Source organism: Megachile rotundata, chromosome 2 (genome assembly GCF_050947335.1).
Source record: "Megachile rotundata isolate GNS110a chromosome 2, iyMegRotu1, whole genome shotgun sequence".
In the NCBI taxonomy this organism is placed as follows: domain Eukaryota; kingdom Metazoa; phylum Arthropoda; class Insecta; order Hymenoptera; family Megachilidae; genus Megachile; species Megachile rotundata.
Window position 1 is genome coordinate 8,762,645 of NC_134984.1, and position 18,703 is coordinate 8,781,347.

The following is an 18,703-nucleotide window of genomic DNA, read 5'->3' on the forward strand; positions in this document are numbered from 1 at the left end:
CTTTTACTTCACATTTCTACTTCTGTAAATCGAGTAATATGTTAATAAAAATATAATGTAATATATGTTTTGAATTCGTCTCAATGTCCTCTAAAGCTATGAATAAAAAAAAATGTATGTTCCTATTTAAGAAACCCAAGGTGACCTTGACTTTGCCAAGAGAACAAACTGTTTTCAAAATTTGCTTTACTAATATCTATTGTGCACTTCATACCCTGCAAATTTTATTCTAAACTTTTTTTCGTAAGGTGGCTGCAAGTGGGAGAAAAATCGTGAGTAGCGTTACAGGTAACACCCTGTATATATGTATACATAATATGCTTGTATATAGTATGTTATATACAATATATAATATATAATATTATGTATTATGTCTTATATAATATTATGTTGTATAATATTATTACCTTTTTCTTTTGCAACATCACGTGATATTGCAAGAAAAACAGTCTTACTATAAAATGAATTTTTGCAATTTTCATATATAGAATAAATTAATACTAGCAATCACTCTTTATAAAAAATTCTATTTGTTGGTGGTACACAATAATAAGTACATTTATTTAAAAATCATTGATATTGCAATTACCATAGAAACTGTTTTTAATAACCAATTGCTACTACTTTTCGATGAACTGCGAACAATTGGATTCTCCGGAAAAGATTTTCGATGAAATTTTTCGTAAATTGTTTCCAACATTCTAACAATGGCGGATTTTAATTATTGAACCAGCGTTTTTGTTCTCTTTATAAATTCCGTTCGCTAGTGTTCGCTGTACATTTTCAGTGACTCTTATATCCAGAGAATATGTCGGCCATTTTAAAATTTGAATATTGTAATCCTTGAGTCATGCTGTGTGCTTGCACTGCGGTGAATAGGAGCATTATCCTGTTAAAATCATTTCTTTTAAGTATGCGGACAAATGTGGTACTAAAATTCGTTGATGTTTTTCATTGTTGTCGTAGCTAGGAATTTCCCGATGAAAGTTTCGCGCATTATCTATGTTGTAATTACGGAAATAAATATAATCTAAATTTAAATTAGCGATTTTTTAAAACATTTACGGCACAGAGATATTTAGTTTGATGAGTCAAATAATTTTAATTCTTGTTAGCGCGATATTCGAGAAGAATAAGAAAATCCTACGCATAATTTTGCAGATATCAGGAGAGCTTTTCTCTTGGAAATTTACTATTGCAATTATAAATAATTAAAAACGTAAAAAAATTTTATAATGACATCTCTTATCTTTTAGAAAATGACGATATACTATAATGGAATAATACTCTCATTCATAGTTGAAAGAACACAAAATAATTAAAATTATTCAATATTCAGATTTTTAAATACACCACAGATTCTTCAGATATACAAATCTTTTAAAATACGAGGATGCTAGTGAACCATATTTATAAATAGAACAACAAATATTGTAATTGTAATTACTCGATAGTTCAAGAACTTAAAGCTATCACTGCTTTATTGTAAGAAATTCATCAAAATTTAGTTGATCAACTAAATAACAAATTTGTCTATAATAAATTGACAAAATTAAAAAAAAATATTTTAAAATAGCCCAATCCTTCATGAATAAAACAAAACAAAATTTAACTAAATCGATTAAGTAGTTTCTGAGAAAAAAAATTCCCAAATGAACCCTATTTTCGCGAAACTGGGAAAAAATTGCAAACTTTGAAGGCTTGTTATTCCTTAACAAATTCGAAACCGGCAAAATGATGACTTAAACTTCCCCTAATTTCACATGGACTACAATATATTTCAATTAGAGCAAAATCGGAAATGGTGATTTCCAAAAATGTTCGATTTAACATGGAATGACCCTGAAGATCTTAAGAGAGTGAAAACCGAAATTTTTCAGATATTTAATCACAGTGGAGCAGCAATTATTAAAAATTTGTACTGTAATTAATTAGTAAACAGACATTTCTTTCGTAAGTGAACTTTACAATTTTGTCTCATGTATAAATAAAATTTTTCATGAAAAAAGCAATAATTTATTACACAAATAAAAACTGTGGAATCTTTTCTCATAATATTGTCTTTATGACATATTTACGTTATATTGCAAAGGAAAAAGGTAATAGTATTATTCACAACACTAGCTAAAAATGAAACGAGCTCACAATTTTGAACAGAATATATTAAATAGAAGACTTTATATATTTAATAAATTATATTTCTCAGCCACACTTCACAGAAATATTTAACTCATCGTGACTACAAAAATTAATCAACAACGATTGTTCCTTGATATTTACCTCTTATAATTAATAATATGACGATATGTATCACAAAAGGTTTAAAATATGATCCTATCTTTTCTAGTTTTATAATTTCAAATATGAAACGGTACATGAAATTATAATAGACATAATAAAACGTTGTAGAAAACACATAAGATATCAGATTCATTCTGAACACGATACTTTATTAGATACACATCTAATTACGTTTATACAGGCTCAATTTACTGCTGGTTAATACAGTTATATTTCAACCCCTTAGCTATTTCTATCAAAATGATGTTAAATTCTCCTCTTCAGCTTGAGGAGATTAAATTGCATTAATTTTGGCACATTAATCATTTTCACAGTAAATTTCAGTGAGAGTTCATAAAAGTTGTAAGTTGAACATCATAGTAAATATCATATCATATTATCAAATAGTATTTAATTATATTTTTATTTATAAGTTGAATTGGATATTATTTGATTTTTATAATTGCTCAAATCGAATAAAATACAATATGGATTAATACAAATACAAATAATAATATAAAAAATATAAAATAAATGCAATAACATAAATAATATACAAAAATACAAATAATGGATTTTCTTACAAATTTGTTAACATTTCATACCTTTTCAAATTATAATAATAGAAAATTATTATGTGTCAATTATTGATAAGCACTGATAGTTACTGCACTAATTGTAAGTGCCAATGATCATATTTTTCTATCATTACTTGCAGAATATGTTTTAGAATATATTTAAAGATTTTTAATTATTATAACTCCTTAACTTTAATCCGTCTCTATAAACTCATTTTCATGCTAATTTAAAACATAAATTAATTAAATATATCTAACACTCTAAAATAGAGTCTCGGGTTAAGTTATTACAGTACAATTTATTTTAGAACGATAAATTATTTGCTTCCTGCATTATTTTTCTATTCGTAAAGAAAATAGTCTATACGACAAGAAGAAGTCAGGTCTCGTTTCTGACTGCAATTAGGAAAAATTATAAAAAACTGAATGATTCAAGGAGAGTTACATTTCAGGGCTAGATTTTCTGTAACAAGTACAGCGTTGCATATGTATTTAACAGTCGTACCATTTTTTTAAATGAAAACGTATACTTTCCTCTCTTTTACGTAACTCAAATTGTCTTCTAAAGTAAAATGGTTGAAAAATAATTCGTTCGTGAGATATGTATTTTAAAAAAACGCCTTTATCGGATAAGATGCATGAACATACTTTCGTATGGTTCTGAACGCTTCATGTGTCATATTTATATTCGTATTTGAATTCAAACAATATTCAATTATTGTTTTGTGATATCCTATAATGTATTTAACATTTTGACTGCCATGTCACCCACATATGGATGACACTTAATCTTACATACGAATGTATATTGTAAGAATTTGTCTACTAACCTAATTGGAAATATTCGTATTAATTATTTGAAACTATAAATAATAAATATAACTAAATAATGAGAGAATATTTGGTAAGATTTGTTAGAAACAAAAATACTATCTAATATAATTTTCAACTGCTTCCGTGTGACAGTCAACGTGTTCATTTCAGTGTGATTCCACGAATATCATTTTTAATTATGAAAACGTGAATACTGTTTCAGGCTATTTCATAATTTTAATAACGGTGTTCAGTATAAACCATTTAACATTGATCCGTAAAAAATGTAATATTTTTACGTGGAAATATAAATTTTTTATGTTTTCATAATTAGATAGATATTCAATTCATGCTTAATTTGGATACACCTGTACACTTGGTGCATTATAATGCAAATTATAAATTACATTCCTACAATTACTAATTACATTCCTCAATTCAAATGAATATCGTGCGTATCGTATTTTTCTAAATACCCCATAAAAATTACATATAATTGTAAGGAAATTATGTCAGTGGTTTTTCGAAATACACAAATATACATTATTTTAGTTAAATCACCTAAAACAAATTTGTATAATCAAATTACATATTGATCAATCAGTAAAAAAAATGGCTGAATAGCAGTGCTGGCTGACATATATGTTACCCTTTAATTTTCTCAAAATAAATGAAAATGAACTTACAGTTTATAATAAAAATTTTAAGTAGTATTAAATTTACAATTTATATTCAAATCAATTAAATTTGCTTTTCTAAAATTGAATTTATAAATTGTATAACACATTTACATGTATTTCAATCATAATATATGTTAGTATACAACTAATTTACTGATTCAATATCATAACAAATTATTGTATATTTGTTTATTCAATTAAAATGTTTAGAAATAAACATATATTTATTTATAGTATATAATTATATTATGAAAATTTGATGATAAAAGGAGTCATTTAATAATTTATATATTAGAAGTTAATGTATATTCTATTTAATTAATTTTTCAAATTTTTAATTTTATCAATTTTAGAAAGAATTTGTAAAACATAAGGTTAGGAAAAAATTTCTTCTCTTCTCATTCATTTTCTGCAAACTAATTAAATAATCTTTCTTATTTATAAATGGTCATTTTCAATGTATTAATAAAAAAATTGTTGTTTAACAGAAAGTATGACTGCATCCTTTCTGAATAATACTGTATACCGAAAATGCCTGAAATACCGTTGTTAAAGACTTATCGTAGATTATTTAGTTTATTTAGTTTTTAAGTGAAAATTGTATAAGTATGGGTTATGTGTGAGTGAATGTAAAATAACCATGGTTATTCGTTGTGCGAAATATTGCGAATTGCGAATATTCTATTGTAAAAGCGTATGTAGCGTTGAGTTTATTTTGTATCGAAGAGCGAAGTAAGAGCGAGCGAGATAGCATTAGTAAACTTCTTAGAAACGATGCCTAGCTGGCGATCTCCTTGCGTGCACAGGGATGCTTCGGCAAACCTGGGGCCGTTCAGGCCAACGGCTAGGGGAAGTACTGTGTGTATCGCCCTGAGACTGGTAGTCCCACAGTAAGAGATGTCGAAAATCTCTGGTAATAAGGGACAGTGGATGGAGAACCGCTTGGCGGTTCTCCGGGACATTTAGGCTGGTCTAGGAGGAAAGCCGCTATGGTAGATAAGGGTAGAATTCCAGGAAAGGCCCGAGCGCGTCGCGAACATTGCTCGAGCGATGCCCGAATATTCATTATAAATTTGTCTGTTGAACAAGCAAGACCTTTTTCGCTCGCGCTTACATGAAACATTGTATTTTGCGAATTGATTATAATTTACTGGTTTGTTTGTCAATTACGGGTAACATTTTTATGTTCTACAAATCCTGTAACTGTCATCAATAATTTTCTTCTAAGAATTTGTACAATTTGTATTTAAATTATTTATATAAAATTATTAACCAATCCCGATTTTGCTTTCGTTTATTCAATGTTAGTTTATCAATTAACAACTGTGTCGATGGTTGGTAACCGAGATTTGCAATTATACCACATAGTTAGATGAATGCAATTACAAGAGTGAAATTGTATTTGCACAATCGTGTCAATATTTGCCGTTTTCTAAGCAGAAATTATATTTCTCTTGTCAACTTTCATTCGACGATTATAAGCGATGAAAGAACGGTAAATTGCTAGTTCGTTAATTACGACAATTATTCGATATTCGCGTAATAAAGTGAGAGTTTTTATTACTTGCAACGATTAAATAATTGTAAGCAATTAATTGCCGTGTTCTATTTTAATTACTAATAAAAATATTCTCTGCTTGAAAATGCGATAATTAAAATAATCATTAATCACTTCATACATGAAGTCAAATTATTTTATAATTAAAGATATATCAACTGTTTATTTTGCAAATGGCTTAAATCCATTGGTCAGTTGTTTGCTGTTAAAATTCTATGGAACATTTTACCTAAAAAAATATGAAAGTATAATCAACAAAATCAACAGGTTTTATATTCCAAACACAATTATGGTATCATAAAAAAATTTGAAATATTCTGATATCATGTGCTAATCCTGTCTATATGGAATTTTTCAAAGTATTGGTCTATACAAAAATAAATAAAACGTTTATTAACAAAAATGAGTTTATCTCTTTTATATCAAATATTGAAATTTCAGAATTAAAAAATCTCACGAATTGTTTATTTTTCTCTATTATACTAAAATCTACTCCTGATACTATTGTATAAAAAATATCCTATGGAATCTGCCTCTGAGAGAAATATGTGATTTCATAAAAAAAATATAAGTCACCTTAAAATTTTTGAAACGACTGCTAGACATTTATGTTCATAATGTAACGCTATATTTAAAATATTCTTTTAATAACGAATAATTTAACAAATAATTGAATTAACGGATGGAAGTGTGTCACTTTGTCTACAAAACAAAAGACAATCAATACTTAAAGATATAACCACAATAGGACATGATAAAATAGCTCGATAAGAAACGTTTGTTAACAAATCATCACTTTCATTGTTAGTATACAACATGTTTGACCTTCTGATAATTTCATTGTTACTTATAGATTACTAATTTCTTTATTTCAATTTAAAACCAAGGTCATCCTTAATTTTTATCCACTTTTATCATTACTTTACTTTAATACGACGTCATTTTACTAAGATAACCTCATACATACCGCAAAAATACATAAAACACTGGATAAAATCATTGTAATTTTTGTAACAACACTTTTCTCCCTCTTCCTTTGTTAAGTGGATACCTTTAAAGTTTCATAACTAAAAATATAAGTACAGTAGAGTGAAAAAATAGTCGAAATCTTTTTTTGTAGTATAAACACATAAAGATTTGCTTTGAAATTTCTAATATATTTATTTGTATTTACTTCTATTAATTACTGATTATTCAAAGTACTTTGACATGATTGATACTTTTTCGAATCTTCAAAAACAATATTGGATAAATTATAATTATCCATCAACAAAATGTCAAGAAGTATTTGGAACTTGCACAAGAAATAAAGAAACAAGTAATATTTCTATTCATGATCGGTTCATTTTGGAATAATTCTGTTGATTATTAAGTATTAAAAATATTTTGACACGACTGACATTCCAGTCTTTCAAATTTCGAAGAATAATGTTCGATAAATTATAATTACACGTCAACGAAGCGTCAAAAAGTATTCGACAATGACCTCCCGCCATCATTCAAAATGACGCCATATTGAAAACCCAGTTCCAATCTAATTACAACCTTGTTGACCTTCTACATTCCATTAACACAAAATAATATAATGTTGGTGTAAAAAACATTCGTAATTAGATTAAAATCGAAGTACATTAGCTAATAAATGAATGAAAGATAAAACTTTACCATGAATTGCAAGCATATTCGTATTAAAATATACGGTTTACCTTGTATGTAAGAAATATCTGAAACTAAAAATAAATGTTTACATAACCCAAAGAAATATTGTATCATCTATTCTTTCGTTTATAGCTTTCGTAAAAAAAATATAATTTCAATAAGGTCCATATTGTACTTGGTAATTAATACAATTAACCAGTTAAGTGTGTTTGACGACTATATCCGTAATGGAGATGTGGCAGAATTTTGTGTCATGATGACTATATCCGTCATGCGTAAAATTTTGTTACAATTTGATATTTAAATTGTAATTTTGGCGAAAACTAAATTATATTCGTAAATTGTAATATGTTTAAAATGTTTAGAGGTCAACACGAAATGAAATAAACAAATAAAAAGTGTAAATGATTTGAGATGGATTCATAAATTCTTGAGAGCTAACTCATCATCGCTTGATTATCGCGACACACACTGGTGCGCGCTTTGCAAAAAGATCGCCACAGTTAACTGGTTAAACACAAACCGAAATATCATTTATTTATTATAAAATAAAAACCGAAAACTTCTTTACACCGCTATATAAAATACTCCATTTGTTTTCGCAGACACAAAAAATTTGGATTTTAAAACAAATAAAAAACAGTTGATTATAATTATAATAAATTGTAAAAGAGACTTTCTTTCGATCTATGTTGAAAAGATCGACTACGAATATTCCATAGTACGTCCGATAATACTCGATGAGATTCAAAACAGTTTTAATGAAAATTTATTTTATAGTTCCGACTTACATCCTGTTGCGCCGACGAATTTTAATCACTCTGCAAATTCACTGTTCAAATATTCAACAATATTTAATTAGTTTCTTCATTACCTTTTCTCTAACGAAATAATTTCAATTTCGTTGCTAAATGAATTAAATAGAAACGGAAGTATATATTATGAACTAATTTACTTTACCAACTGATTTAATATAATCCACCTTCAAATTCACCGGATAAATTGTTTACTTGAATTATTTATAATGGTACGTTAACGTATTCTACATTTGAATAAAGCAATTTACATAACAATTTCTGCATCAAACACAGATTTTGATTTTGAGCTTATTTTAATATTAAAACGTGCTATGCACTATGGGTCATATGTAACCCTCAGTGTTCATTAAGATCGCAAATTCAATTAACTAACAAAGGGAGTGTGTAACTTTCCAGACATTGATACGGGTCAAATTTTGTGGGGTTATAGGGGACTGCAAGTAATAATTTTACAAAATCATAGCATATACGTTTTTGAAAAAAAAATTCGCGTCCAAATATTTTTATGGTTTAACTAATTGTTCGAATTTAATAATATAAAATTGAATATAATGAAAAAATATTAGTAGTGCCATATAAGTGTGTAAAACCATTAATACTTAATTTGGTATAACTACTTTAGTCGACTCATTATATGACCCTCAAAGAGGTTGCAGTTATAAAAGGTCATATAATTCTTAATTACATGAAGCAATTTAAAATTGTAGAAAATTTGAAATTTTTTAAATTTGAAAACCTAATTTGTACATTCACACAATTTTTATATCTAGTAATGGGAAATTTTATATCTAGTAATGGGAAAGTTTATTTGAAAATTAAGAATTTCTAAATTAAAATTTCTCTAAATTTAAAAATTTCAAATCTCTAAATTTTCAGAATTCCAGATTGCTAAATTTCTAAATTTCTGTATTTTACATTTCTAAATTCTAAATTCTAAATTCTAAATTCTAAATTCCTAAATTTCTATACATTTAGATTTCTAAATTTCTAAATTTCTAAATTTCTAAATTTCTAAATTTCTAAATTTCTAAATTCCTAAATTCCTAAATTTCATATATTTCCAATTTTTTAATTTTTTAATTCTTAGACTTTTAAATTTCAAAGACTTAATTTTTAAATTCTTAATAGAAGCGTCTAAATTTTTAAATTCGAAATAAAATGTCAAAAATTTTTAAATTCGAAAATTTCTAAGTTTAAAATCTCTGTATACTACGTTAAAAAGCGCTACTAATGTCCATAAAAGTTCCTGTGAAGGTGAACTCGCTCAAAGAGCCACATAAAAGGAATCCATATTGCAAAATTACATTATAAATATCTTACCATTTAAACTATAACGAATTCTACGTTAAACAGATACAATTGAAACAGTTAATTAAATAGTAAGAACACCTATGTGAATTTCTTTTTTATTTTAGAAACATACCCGCTGTAATTTTGCAAAATTATTACTTTTGAGATTTCATAACAAAACTTGAAGCCAACCGATACTTCGAAAGTCGTTCATTTCCTTCACAAGAACGAATATTTTTCGATAATACGTTAAAATAAAATAGCAAAATATTTAAAACAAAAGCACAATAAACCTAATGTAATATTGCTAATCAAGTATTATAATTGAACAAAAATTAATTTAGCACGGTACACGTTGAATAGGACAGATGGACAACAAATATACCACATATAATGAACCGGAAATTTTATTAAGGACCAAATTTGCTTTGCTATTTTGTTCCTTTTGAAAACAAATCCATTGACATGCGTTTCTTTTCTTTTTTTGCTTTTCACCAGATTGAGTCTGTGCTTCGTAGAAATCAAAAAAACAAATAAAAAAGGTTCTTCTCGTAATCTGGGCACAAACCTATTTTGACAATTGACAAATAAACATTTTATGTTCGAGGAATAACAGAGAATTTTTCGATCGTTGTTCTCGCATAACAACGCAAATAGCAAGGGAATTTCGGTTACAGAAATGCTTTAAAATACCTTCAAATACAAAAAAATCATTCGACAAATACATACGAATCGCGCAGAAATCATACGTCTTTTTGTTTCATCGCCTATTGTGAATTTTCATTTTTCTCTTTCATGCAAGTCGAACAATACCATGTAGATGTTCTTTAATTTTTCTATTGCTTTGGTAATCACAACATCTTGAAGCGCACTCGCGTGTGAAACATTTAAAAAACAACTGCACAGTAATGTGCGACCTGCATTTACAACACTTGCGAAGATTTTCGTTCCAATGGTTTTTTTATGTCAGTGAATAAATCGTTTTCTGTTCGGACATGTCACAAAAAAATGTCTCGCATTATTCGCAAACACGGAAATAAGCTGCATTTGTGTATGTGTATCGAATGTACCGTCATCATAGAATATTCAGTGAAATAATTTTTTGCTAACGAATTACAATAATCCTCATAAGATCGAACATTGACGGTACTTTTTCTGTTTTAACGATTTTTTTTTTAATTTTTTTTTGTTTTTTTTTTCTTTTTTAATACATTTTTCATAGATTATTGGAGATCTTGTTCCAATATCAATAAACGAGCTGCTAGAAGAATAAAAATTATTTTTCTTTGACATTGTTTCGAAGCCAATCAATTTTTCGTCATCAAACGCGTTACTTTAAAGACTCTAAAAGAAAAAGTTTAAAGAGTGCAGCTCGTTGCATTAGATTTATACTAATGCGAATTACGGTGAAGGCAGAAAACTGTTGTTGATGTAACATTTGACAGTTTTGCAAAGATGTTATGACCTTCACTACTTGTACGAATTTTCTCGTACTTCGTTTAAAACCCTCTCTGATGTTCGTAAGGGTTCGTTTTTAACATATCCTAAATCCAGATGTTACCATCTCGTTTCCAACATGACACTTTTCTATTAATAAAAAAGTGCCCACGCAAATGATTTCCGCATCAAAGGCTACTTTCACTCTCCAAGACGAGGTGCAGGAACTTCACTTGGAAATCGTGTCTATGCGACAGACATAAGGAAACTATTATTAACAATTAAAGAACAAAATTCCTTTGATCGTGTAAATAAAGGTCTCAGATTATTTCAGAAGAAATTTTAAAATAACTATTTATGTATACGAATTCCAAGATTTCGCGACGACTCAGATTCCATGTATAACACAGAGAATGATATAACTTTGAAGTTAAAATTACTCACGAGTTTCAACGAACAAAACGCAACGGATTTTGTTATTTTTTCCTTCAGTCTATACGCATAGCATTGCACTTAGCAATGTATTCTTTTTATTTTATCACCCAAAATCTACTACAGATTTATTTCACGCAGAAATCAGTCTTTCAAAAGAGTCAAGATAAATACGATATCGACTTATTGATCATCGCAATGTTCACGACATGAAATGTAAAATCATTCAATGACGTTTCTCGCGAAAATGATTCGTATCGGTTGTAAAAAGTGACGTATGAACAAATACACGCGTGTTTAACAGCTACATTAAATTATTAGGCACAACTTCATGCAGCGTGTGTGAGAATCGATTCGAATGCTTTTTGTGTGTGTTCATTTTCATTGACACGTTCTTGACTCGTTTAAAAGATTGATTTAAAATATATACCTCACAAAATAGATTCCGTGTCGGATATCTAATGGTGTTTTAAATTAATCATTCGATAAGACCGAGAGAACATTACTTTTCCTAAACTGTACAACTTCGCCAAAAGTACCGTAACAAACTTCCACAAACACGCATATACATACATATGTATACATATACATACATACGTATACATATACACATACGTATACATACATATATATATATAACACAAAGGTAAAGTTTTGCAATGAATATAAAGGTGAAGTATTTCCTTTGTTTTCAGTATGCTTTTAGAACTGACATCCAAAATACTGTGCATCTTGCTTATTGAATTATAATGTTCCCACGTTAAGGAAATGATAAAATACGAGATAGAGAGAGAGAAAAAAAAGAGATTATACTGTTATATTGGAACGGAATTCATATGCGATTTTACTTAACGAAATACCGTCGGATCGGTGAAAATTTATTTTCTGCCGAGTAACATCGCATACGAGCAAAAAAAAGAGTTAATAGTTGGTAAAAAGATAGAGCCACAAAGAAAACACTCTGTTAAGTGTTTCTCTAAACTGTTATAAATACAACGCTTACGTAATTATTATTTCGATAGATCACTGCCAATTTTTTGTAACTATTATCTTTTTTTTTTGTTTTCCTTCCACCTTGGAATCTATATTCCAACGTGAAAGAGAATGTTTTGCACATCGATCCTCCTATCATTAATTGGCTTTCTCTTATCGTTCCAAGCATCATGCCTGATTCTTGCAACAATACGACAAGTGCTTTTGTTATAATCAACTGTTCTGAGATTCCCTAATATTAAAGAATTCTCAAATCACATTCATTTTCAAACTGGCAAAAAAAGTGCAAATCGACTGATCAATGTCTTCTCACACTGTTTATACGTTTACATTTATGTGTGTATGTTTACAGAGAGACATTTTCAATGTTGAAACCTCGTATGGTATCAAATGATAATTTGTGTTACCAGAGAAAAAAAACGGTTTCTAATGCTTTTAATACCATATAATACTAAATCACAGCATTAATGCTCAGATAGCGACACAAGAGAGAGTTTCATGAAGTCATTTAATTAATAATTTCATTGCATATCATTTATTGGAATAGAATAATCAAATATTTGTGCAAAGGATGCATCAGAATTTCTCGTTTTATCACTGATATGCATACAAGTCAATACGTAGAACTCTCCTAACGTTTGTATGACTTTAAATATTATTCCTTGTGATTGTATTAAATGTGTGTCTTGTATACGAAGTAATAAATTAGAAGTCAATTGATTTTGTAAGTAGTTAAATGTGTATACCTAACATCACATGGAACTATCTTAGTTTCAAAACTTAACATTTCGCTTTTCTTTTGCAAATGTACACGTATAAAAGGGTCCACCAATTACTTACATGGACATTCGAGATCATGATTAGTTCAATTCATGTTATGTTGGAATCTCAAGTGCTCACACTTTCTGTTCTAACAGTCAAGTTTGTTTTTATTTTTCGTCATAAGACATATCTCCTGTTGTCTCCATCTATGAAGCAAAATATCCGTCAAAACTGATATTATAAGTTTAAAAGCATTTTAAACCGCTTTTCATCACTTTTATTAATATCTCTTATCGAATTTGTTTTTTTCCTTCGAATATGAAATATTCTACTATTGGCTATTAATGTATACGCACTTCGTTCCATAAACCTAGGTCGTCTTGGCTGGTGGTGTACTTTTTGTTCACGGGAGAATAATCAATGATCAAAATTTATACAGAAAACTACTTACACGCTTTCGTGTTCTTGCTCTTTTTCGTACACGGTTATTAAAGAGAGAAAAACTTAGAATAAAAAGAGATTCAACGATGATAATTCCATTAAAGTTTGGCAGTTGTTTCTCTGTTGAAAAAAAAATGATGTACTAGTATTGTGTACTTTTTATTTAGTTCTATAGATTTTACTGAAAATGTGTCTTGAGAGTAATGAACAATCTACGCTAGATAATTTCATTACTCGCAAGTTAATTGATGTATTAATTTTGAAGCACAACAGACACACAAGTATTTAATAGAAATCATACATTGAATCCCTGCTGTTCACAAATGCCACCAGCCAGTTATTTATAAAAAATAATTATATAAAACTAGTCAATTTTACAACCTCTGACGCTCAATCACAATTTCGTAAAGGAAAAGAAAAAATAAAGAAAAAGAAAAAATCAGATTAAGTTAAAAAAAAAGTCTCTATTACCATTTTACAGAAAGAAAAAAATCTTGCATTTTTTGTTGAAAAGTGAGTTGAATTTCAGAGTTGTACGACAGCATTGACAGGTAGCAAAATCAAGCCATGATCAAATGTTAAGACCGATACAATATTTAGAATTTGTGATTGTATATTTAAAGAGAATTTATACGCGGAATATGGTGATGCAAAAGTAATAAGCACGTGGATTAGTTCATAGTTACTCATAAATAATTCAAGTACCAATTTACTTTCGCTATGACTGTTATTCTTTTTTGTTTCAATCACACGTGCCACCTTGTTTTTCCGTTAAAGAACAAAAGAAAGAAAAAAAATCTTAGAAGTATGAAGCCATTGTATAAAAATTTACTATTAAAATGATGGATACTCTCATGTAATATTTACAATTGTGGTAAAATGTAATGATTATTATGTTACTCATGTACTTGTTTACATATTGTGCTCTTGATTATGGCTTGACTCTGACGCGCACTTTAGATTATGTACATTTATATGTATTTATGTACAAAGAATGACTCGCACCGGCATTCGCATCACTTCATTCACTGAGTTCACTGTTTCCATGCTCAGTATGCCTTATTTACAAGTAATTCAAGTTTTCGCTGTTTTACTATGATCTTAATTGAAATTTTCAATTTTTTTCTATAATAGACCACTTTTTTTTATCTAAATGTTCATAGCACTGTTTCGTCTTTATACACCATTAAACACACCAGACAATACTTTTCAGACTGAAATAACGTTTCACTCTGTGAGTTCAAAGCATAGCAATGTATGCCTTTTATGTACGAGCCACACAATCACCATTTTACACTTTAAACTCTTTGAGCGCATGTAAAACATCATGATGATGTATCGAAACTACTTGGACACATTACCCTCTTCCATACTATTGTTGTCTTCTGGTCTTGCTACGTACAAACTTGGATCTATTACCTTTGGAATAGGTTTAATTTCTGTTCCAAGCTCTTGTTCGATACGATGTAAGTTAAAACGATCTTCGTATGTGATTAGGTTAATTGCTATACCTAAGTGACCGAATCGTCCTGATCGGCCAATACGATGCAAATATGTCTCTGCCATTTTTGGAAAGTCAAAATTGATTACGACGTTCACTGCTTGTACGTCAATACCACGAGTAAACAAATCACTGCTCACCTGTAGATATATAAAATACGTATATCGATAACTAAATGATATGAAACAACCAAATAAAACAAATATAATATAAGTTCACACTTACCAAGTTTCTGCATAATCCTGCTCGAAAATCATGAAACACGCGATTTCGGTGTGCCTGCGCCATTTTCGCGTGTATATAATAACAGCAGTATCCAAGATCCGTTATTTTTTTCGCGAGTAATTCAACACGTTGCGTTGAATTGCAGAATATTATACTTTGTGTTATTTGCAACTGGAACAATAAAACATAAATGAGATAATCAAACAATAGTACTTAAAACGAAGCATATACACCTTGGAATACGGAAAGTTACCTTGGAGAACAGTGTGTTAAGACAATGAACTTTTTGTCGTTCTTGTACAAAGGCATAATACTGTGTTACACCTTTCAATGTGAGTTCCTCCATTAAATTAATCTCGTATGGATCTCTTAAGTGTTTCTCCATAAACTGTTTTACTGTCAGAGGAAATGTGGCTGAATACAGCAGTATCTGACGTTCATGTGGTAATCTAAATTTAAATGTAATGCATTAAAAACAACAAAATGATGAAATATGAAATTTTATAATTAATAATTTTTATTACATACCTAGAAATGACATGATCCAACATTCCTTTAAAATCTTGTGACAGAAGCTTATCTGCTTCGTCCAAAACTAGAATTTTACAATGATCCATATTAGCAACATTCTTATCCATGAGGTCAAGAATTCTTCCTGGCGTTGCTATTATTACTTGCACTAGAAACAAATTACATCACAGGTGAGTTGTTTTTGACACTGCTTTTATAATTAGTCCTTATGCAAAAACATACATTTAGCACAAACCTTTTTGGTAAATCCTCATGATGTCATCTCGTAAGTCTGTTCCTCCAGTAGTTACCATTACTTTTATGTCCATGTGTTTTGCCAGTTCAATGCAAATTTGTGATGTTTGAAGAGCTAATTCTCTAGTGGGTACAATAACCAGTGCCTGAATCACATCTTTTCGTGGATCAACCTAAAATAGCAAGAAAATTATACCACAATGCAAAAACTTAATAAAATAAGAAAGAATTTAAAAAGAGTGTACATTTAATATTAACAGTAACACTTTGTGTAATACTCATGTATGTACCTGTTCTAGCACTGGAATTGAATAAGCCCCAGTTTTGCCAGTCCCATTTTTTGCACGAGCCAGAATATCTTTACCTGACAATGCAATGGGAATGCTGGCTTCTTGAATTGGGGAAGGCTTTTCCCAGCCTTTCTCAAAGATGCCCATCAATAATTCTCGTTTTAGGCAAAACTCTTCGAATTCATTGCCACGAGTATCAGTAACATCCTACAAATTTTCATAGTTGTTTTAATTCCCAATTAATAATAATGATGAACTAATAACATGACAAAACTCATATGATTTATATAGCATTATGCATATTTTTAATAAGAAAAATGTTATTTTTGAAATAAAATTTACGTCACAGCAAATTCCATATACAAAATTAAACAAAATTTCCACCTAAAACTTACACTAGTTTTAATTCGTTTGTCCTTTGGTGGAATTTTTAATTTGGCTTTCCAACCTACATCGTCCATTTTGTCTATTTCTGATTTGGTATTCAAACCAGAATTTAAAACATGATTGGAATTTATGTGTGTTTCTGTCATCATTTTGGAAATGATGAAATATTATCTATTTCCTGAAAATAAGTTTTTGTATATAAATAAAATATGAATTTAATAAATGAAATTAATGTTTGCAAATTTCAAAAATAATTATTCAAATAAAAAAAGCAAATATAATAATTTTGTTGCGCTACTGAATATGAAAGAAAAGTTAGAAATTTGAATTCTTATATGTAAGATTCAACTGAAACTGGTAAGTGTTTATAGGACAAAAGGCAACAATAGATTGAGTGACCTATTGGAATGATCACAATAGGATGTAAACATTATACGTATTCTTATTGGAACAGTAATGGTTTTTACACATTTCAATCTTATAGGAAAGTTTAAAGGTTCTTGTTATTAGTTACCTGTACTGTTTCATAAAAAATTTGAATTTTGGACTATACATATATTACATTTGTAGAAATATTGATTTCAGAATATGTACATACATTATAAAATTAAATATGTTATGTATTATGACTTGTATAAAGCCATAAATTTACAAATGAAAAATTAATATTCTAATCATAATTATAATATATTTCAATTAATACAATAATTAATGTATACTATAATGATTGCACTATATTTCATAATCTTTACATAACTTTTAACCGAAATAAAGCTTTACTTTCCAAAATTGTTCATAAAATACGTAAAGTTTAAACAAAAATTTGTTACATATTTACAAAAGGAATACGCGTTACTTGCTTATTTGGAAAGTTGACAATATAATCGCAAGATTTTCAAATATTATCTATATTTAGAGATAATACCTGAATTTTCTCGATCTCTAATTAATGTTAATCGCATATGGTTCATACGGTACACATTCAACATACTAATAAAACCCGACCACTAGTCAATTTCAAGGCACTGTAGTACAAAATACCATCAGACATACTCCAGCACGATGAAAAACTGAACATAGAGTAAAGCCATCTGTGCCGACTCAATTTTTCTTTCAATGATGCAAGTCGAAAATTCGTCCAGATAAATGCTCTTTACATAACGAAAAGTAAAAATATCACAAAGGAGAAATTATTCGTTGAAAAAAGTTTTCACAACTACGAAGCTACTTACTTTGAAATGGATGGATATCGATGCTGAACTGAGCACTCGATTAGGAAATAACACGCCAAAATGGCCGTTCCAATGTCAAGTTTTTCTTTGCAGTGCTTAACCGCCGCGTTCTTTCTTACGGAGCACTAACACGGATTACTTGCTCGGAAAGCGTATCGCGTATTTACGCGGCACTATATTACGTTCTTTTCCGTTTGTAATATGAGACTAACGCACTGCGTCAAATGCGAGCGATAATTATTCCTCTTTGAACGTACACGACATGCGCCACGAAAGAGTAAAAGCACTCAGATCAGAAACCGTTACATCGTTGCGCGCACTCTATGAGCAACGGCATTTATGTCGTGACGAAATTTTAAGACGAGTTTACAAATAATTTGTAATTTAGGTAAATTCGAAATTTAAATTGAAATATACAAACAAATTAATATTTAATAAAACATCATTTAAACTGAGTAATTATCTAAATCATATTTTGATGCTTTACTGTATTCATGATTTATGAGAAATATTTTTTCACGTTATAAAGAAATGTCGCATTGAAATTTTAAACAAATGATCA

General features: G+C 28.9%; 1 protein-coding gene across 2 annotated transcripts; it reads right to left on the reverse strand.

The window, feature by feature from the left end:
• Positions 1–10,065: 10,065 nt before the first annotated feature.
• Positions 10,066–18,393, reverse strand: me31B (ATP-dependent RNA helicase me31b). 2 transcript variants are annotated; one of them, XM_003704615.3, is made up of 8 exons: positions 18,142–18,393; positions 16,918–17,087; positions 16,523–16,729; positions 16,234–16,405; positions 15,996–16,146; positions 15,721–15,916; positions 15,468–15,638; positions 10,066–15,382 (listed from the first exon to the last, which is right to left on the reverse strand). In XM_003704615.3, the coding sequence occupies exons 2-8, from the start codon at positions 17,056–17,058 to the stop codon at positions 15,086–15,088; spliced, it is 1,335 nt and encodes a 444-aa protein (XP_003704663.1). In that variant the 5' UTR covers positions 17,059–17,087; positions 18,142–18,393; the 3' UTR covers positions 10,066–15,085. The 2 variants fall into 2 exon arrangements, with proteins under 2 accessions (XP_003704663.1, XP_012143751.1); XM_012288361.2 differs by lacking the exon at positions 18,142–18,393 and adding an exon at positions 17,835–17,853.
• Between the last annotated feature and the right edge of the window lie 310 nt (positions 18,394–18,703).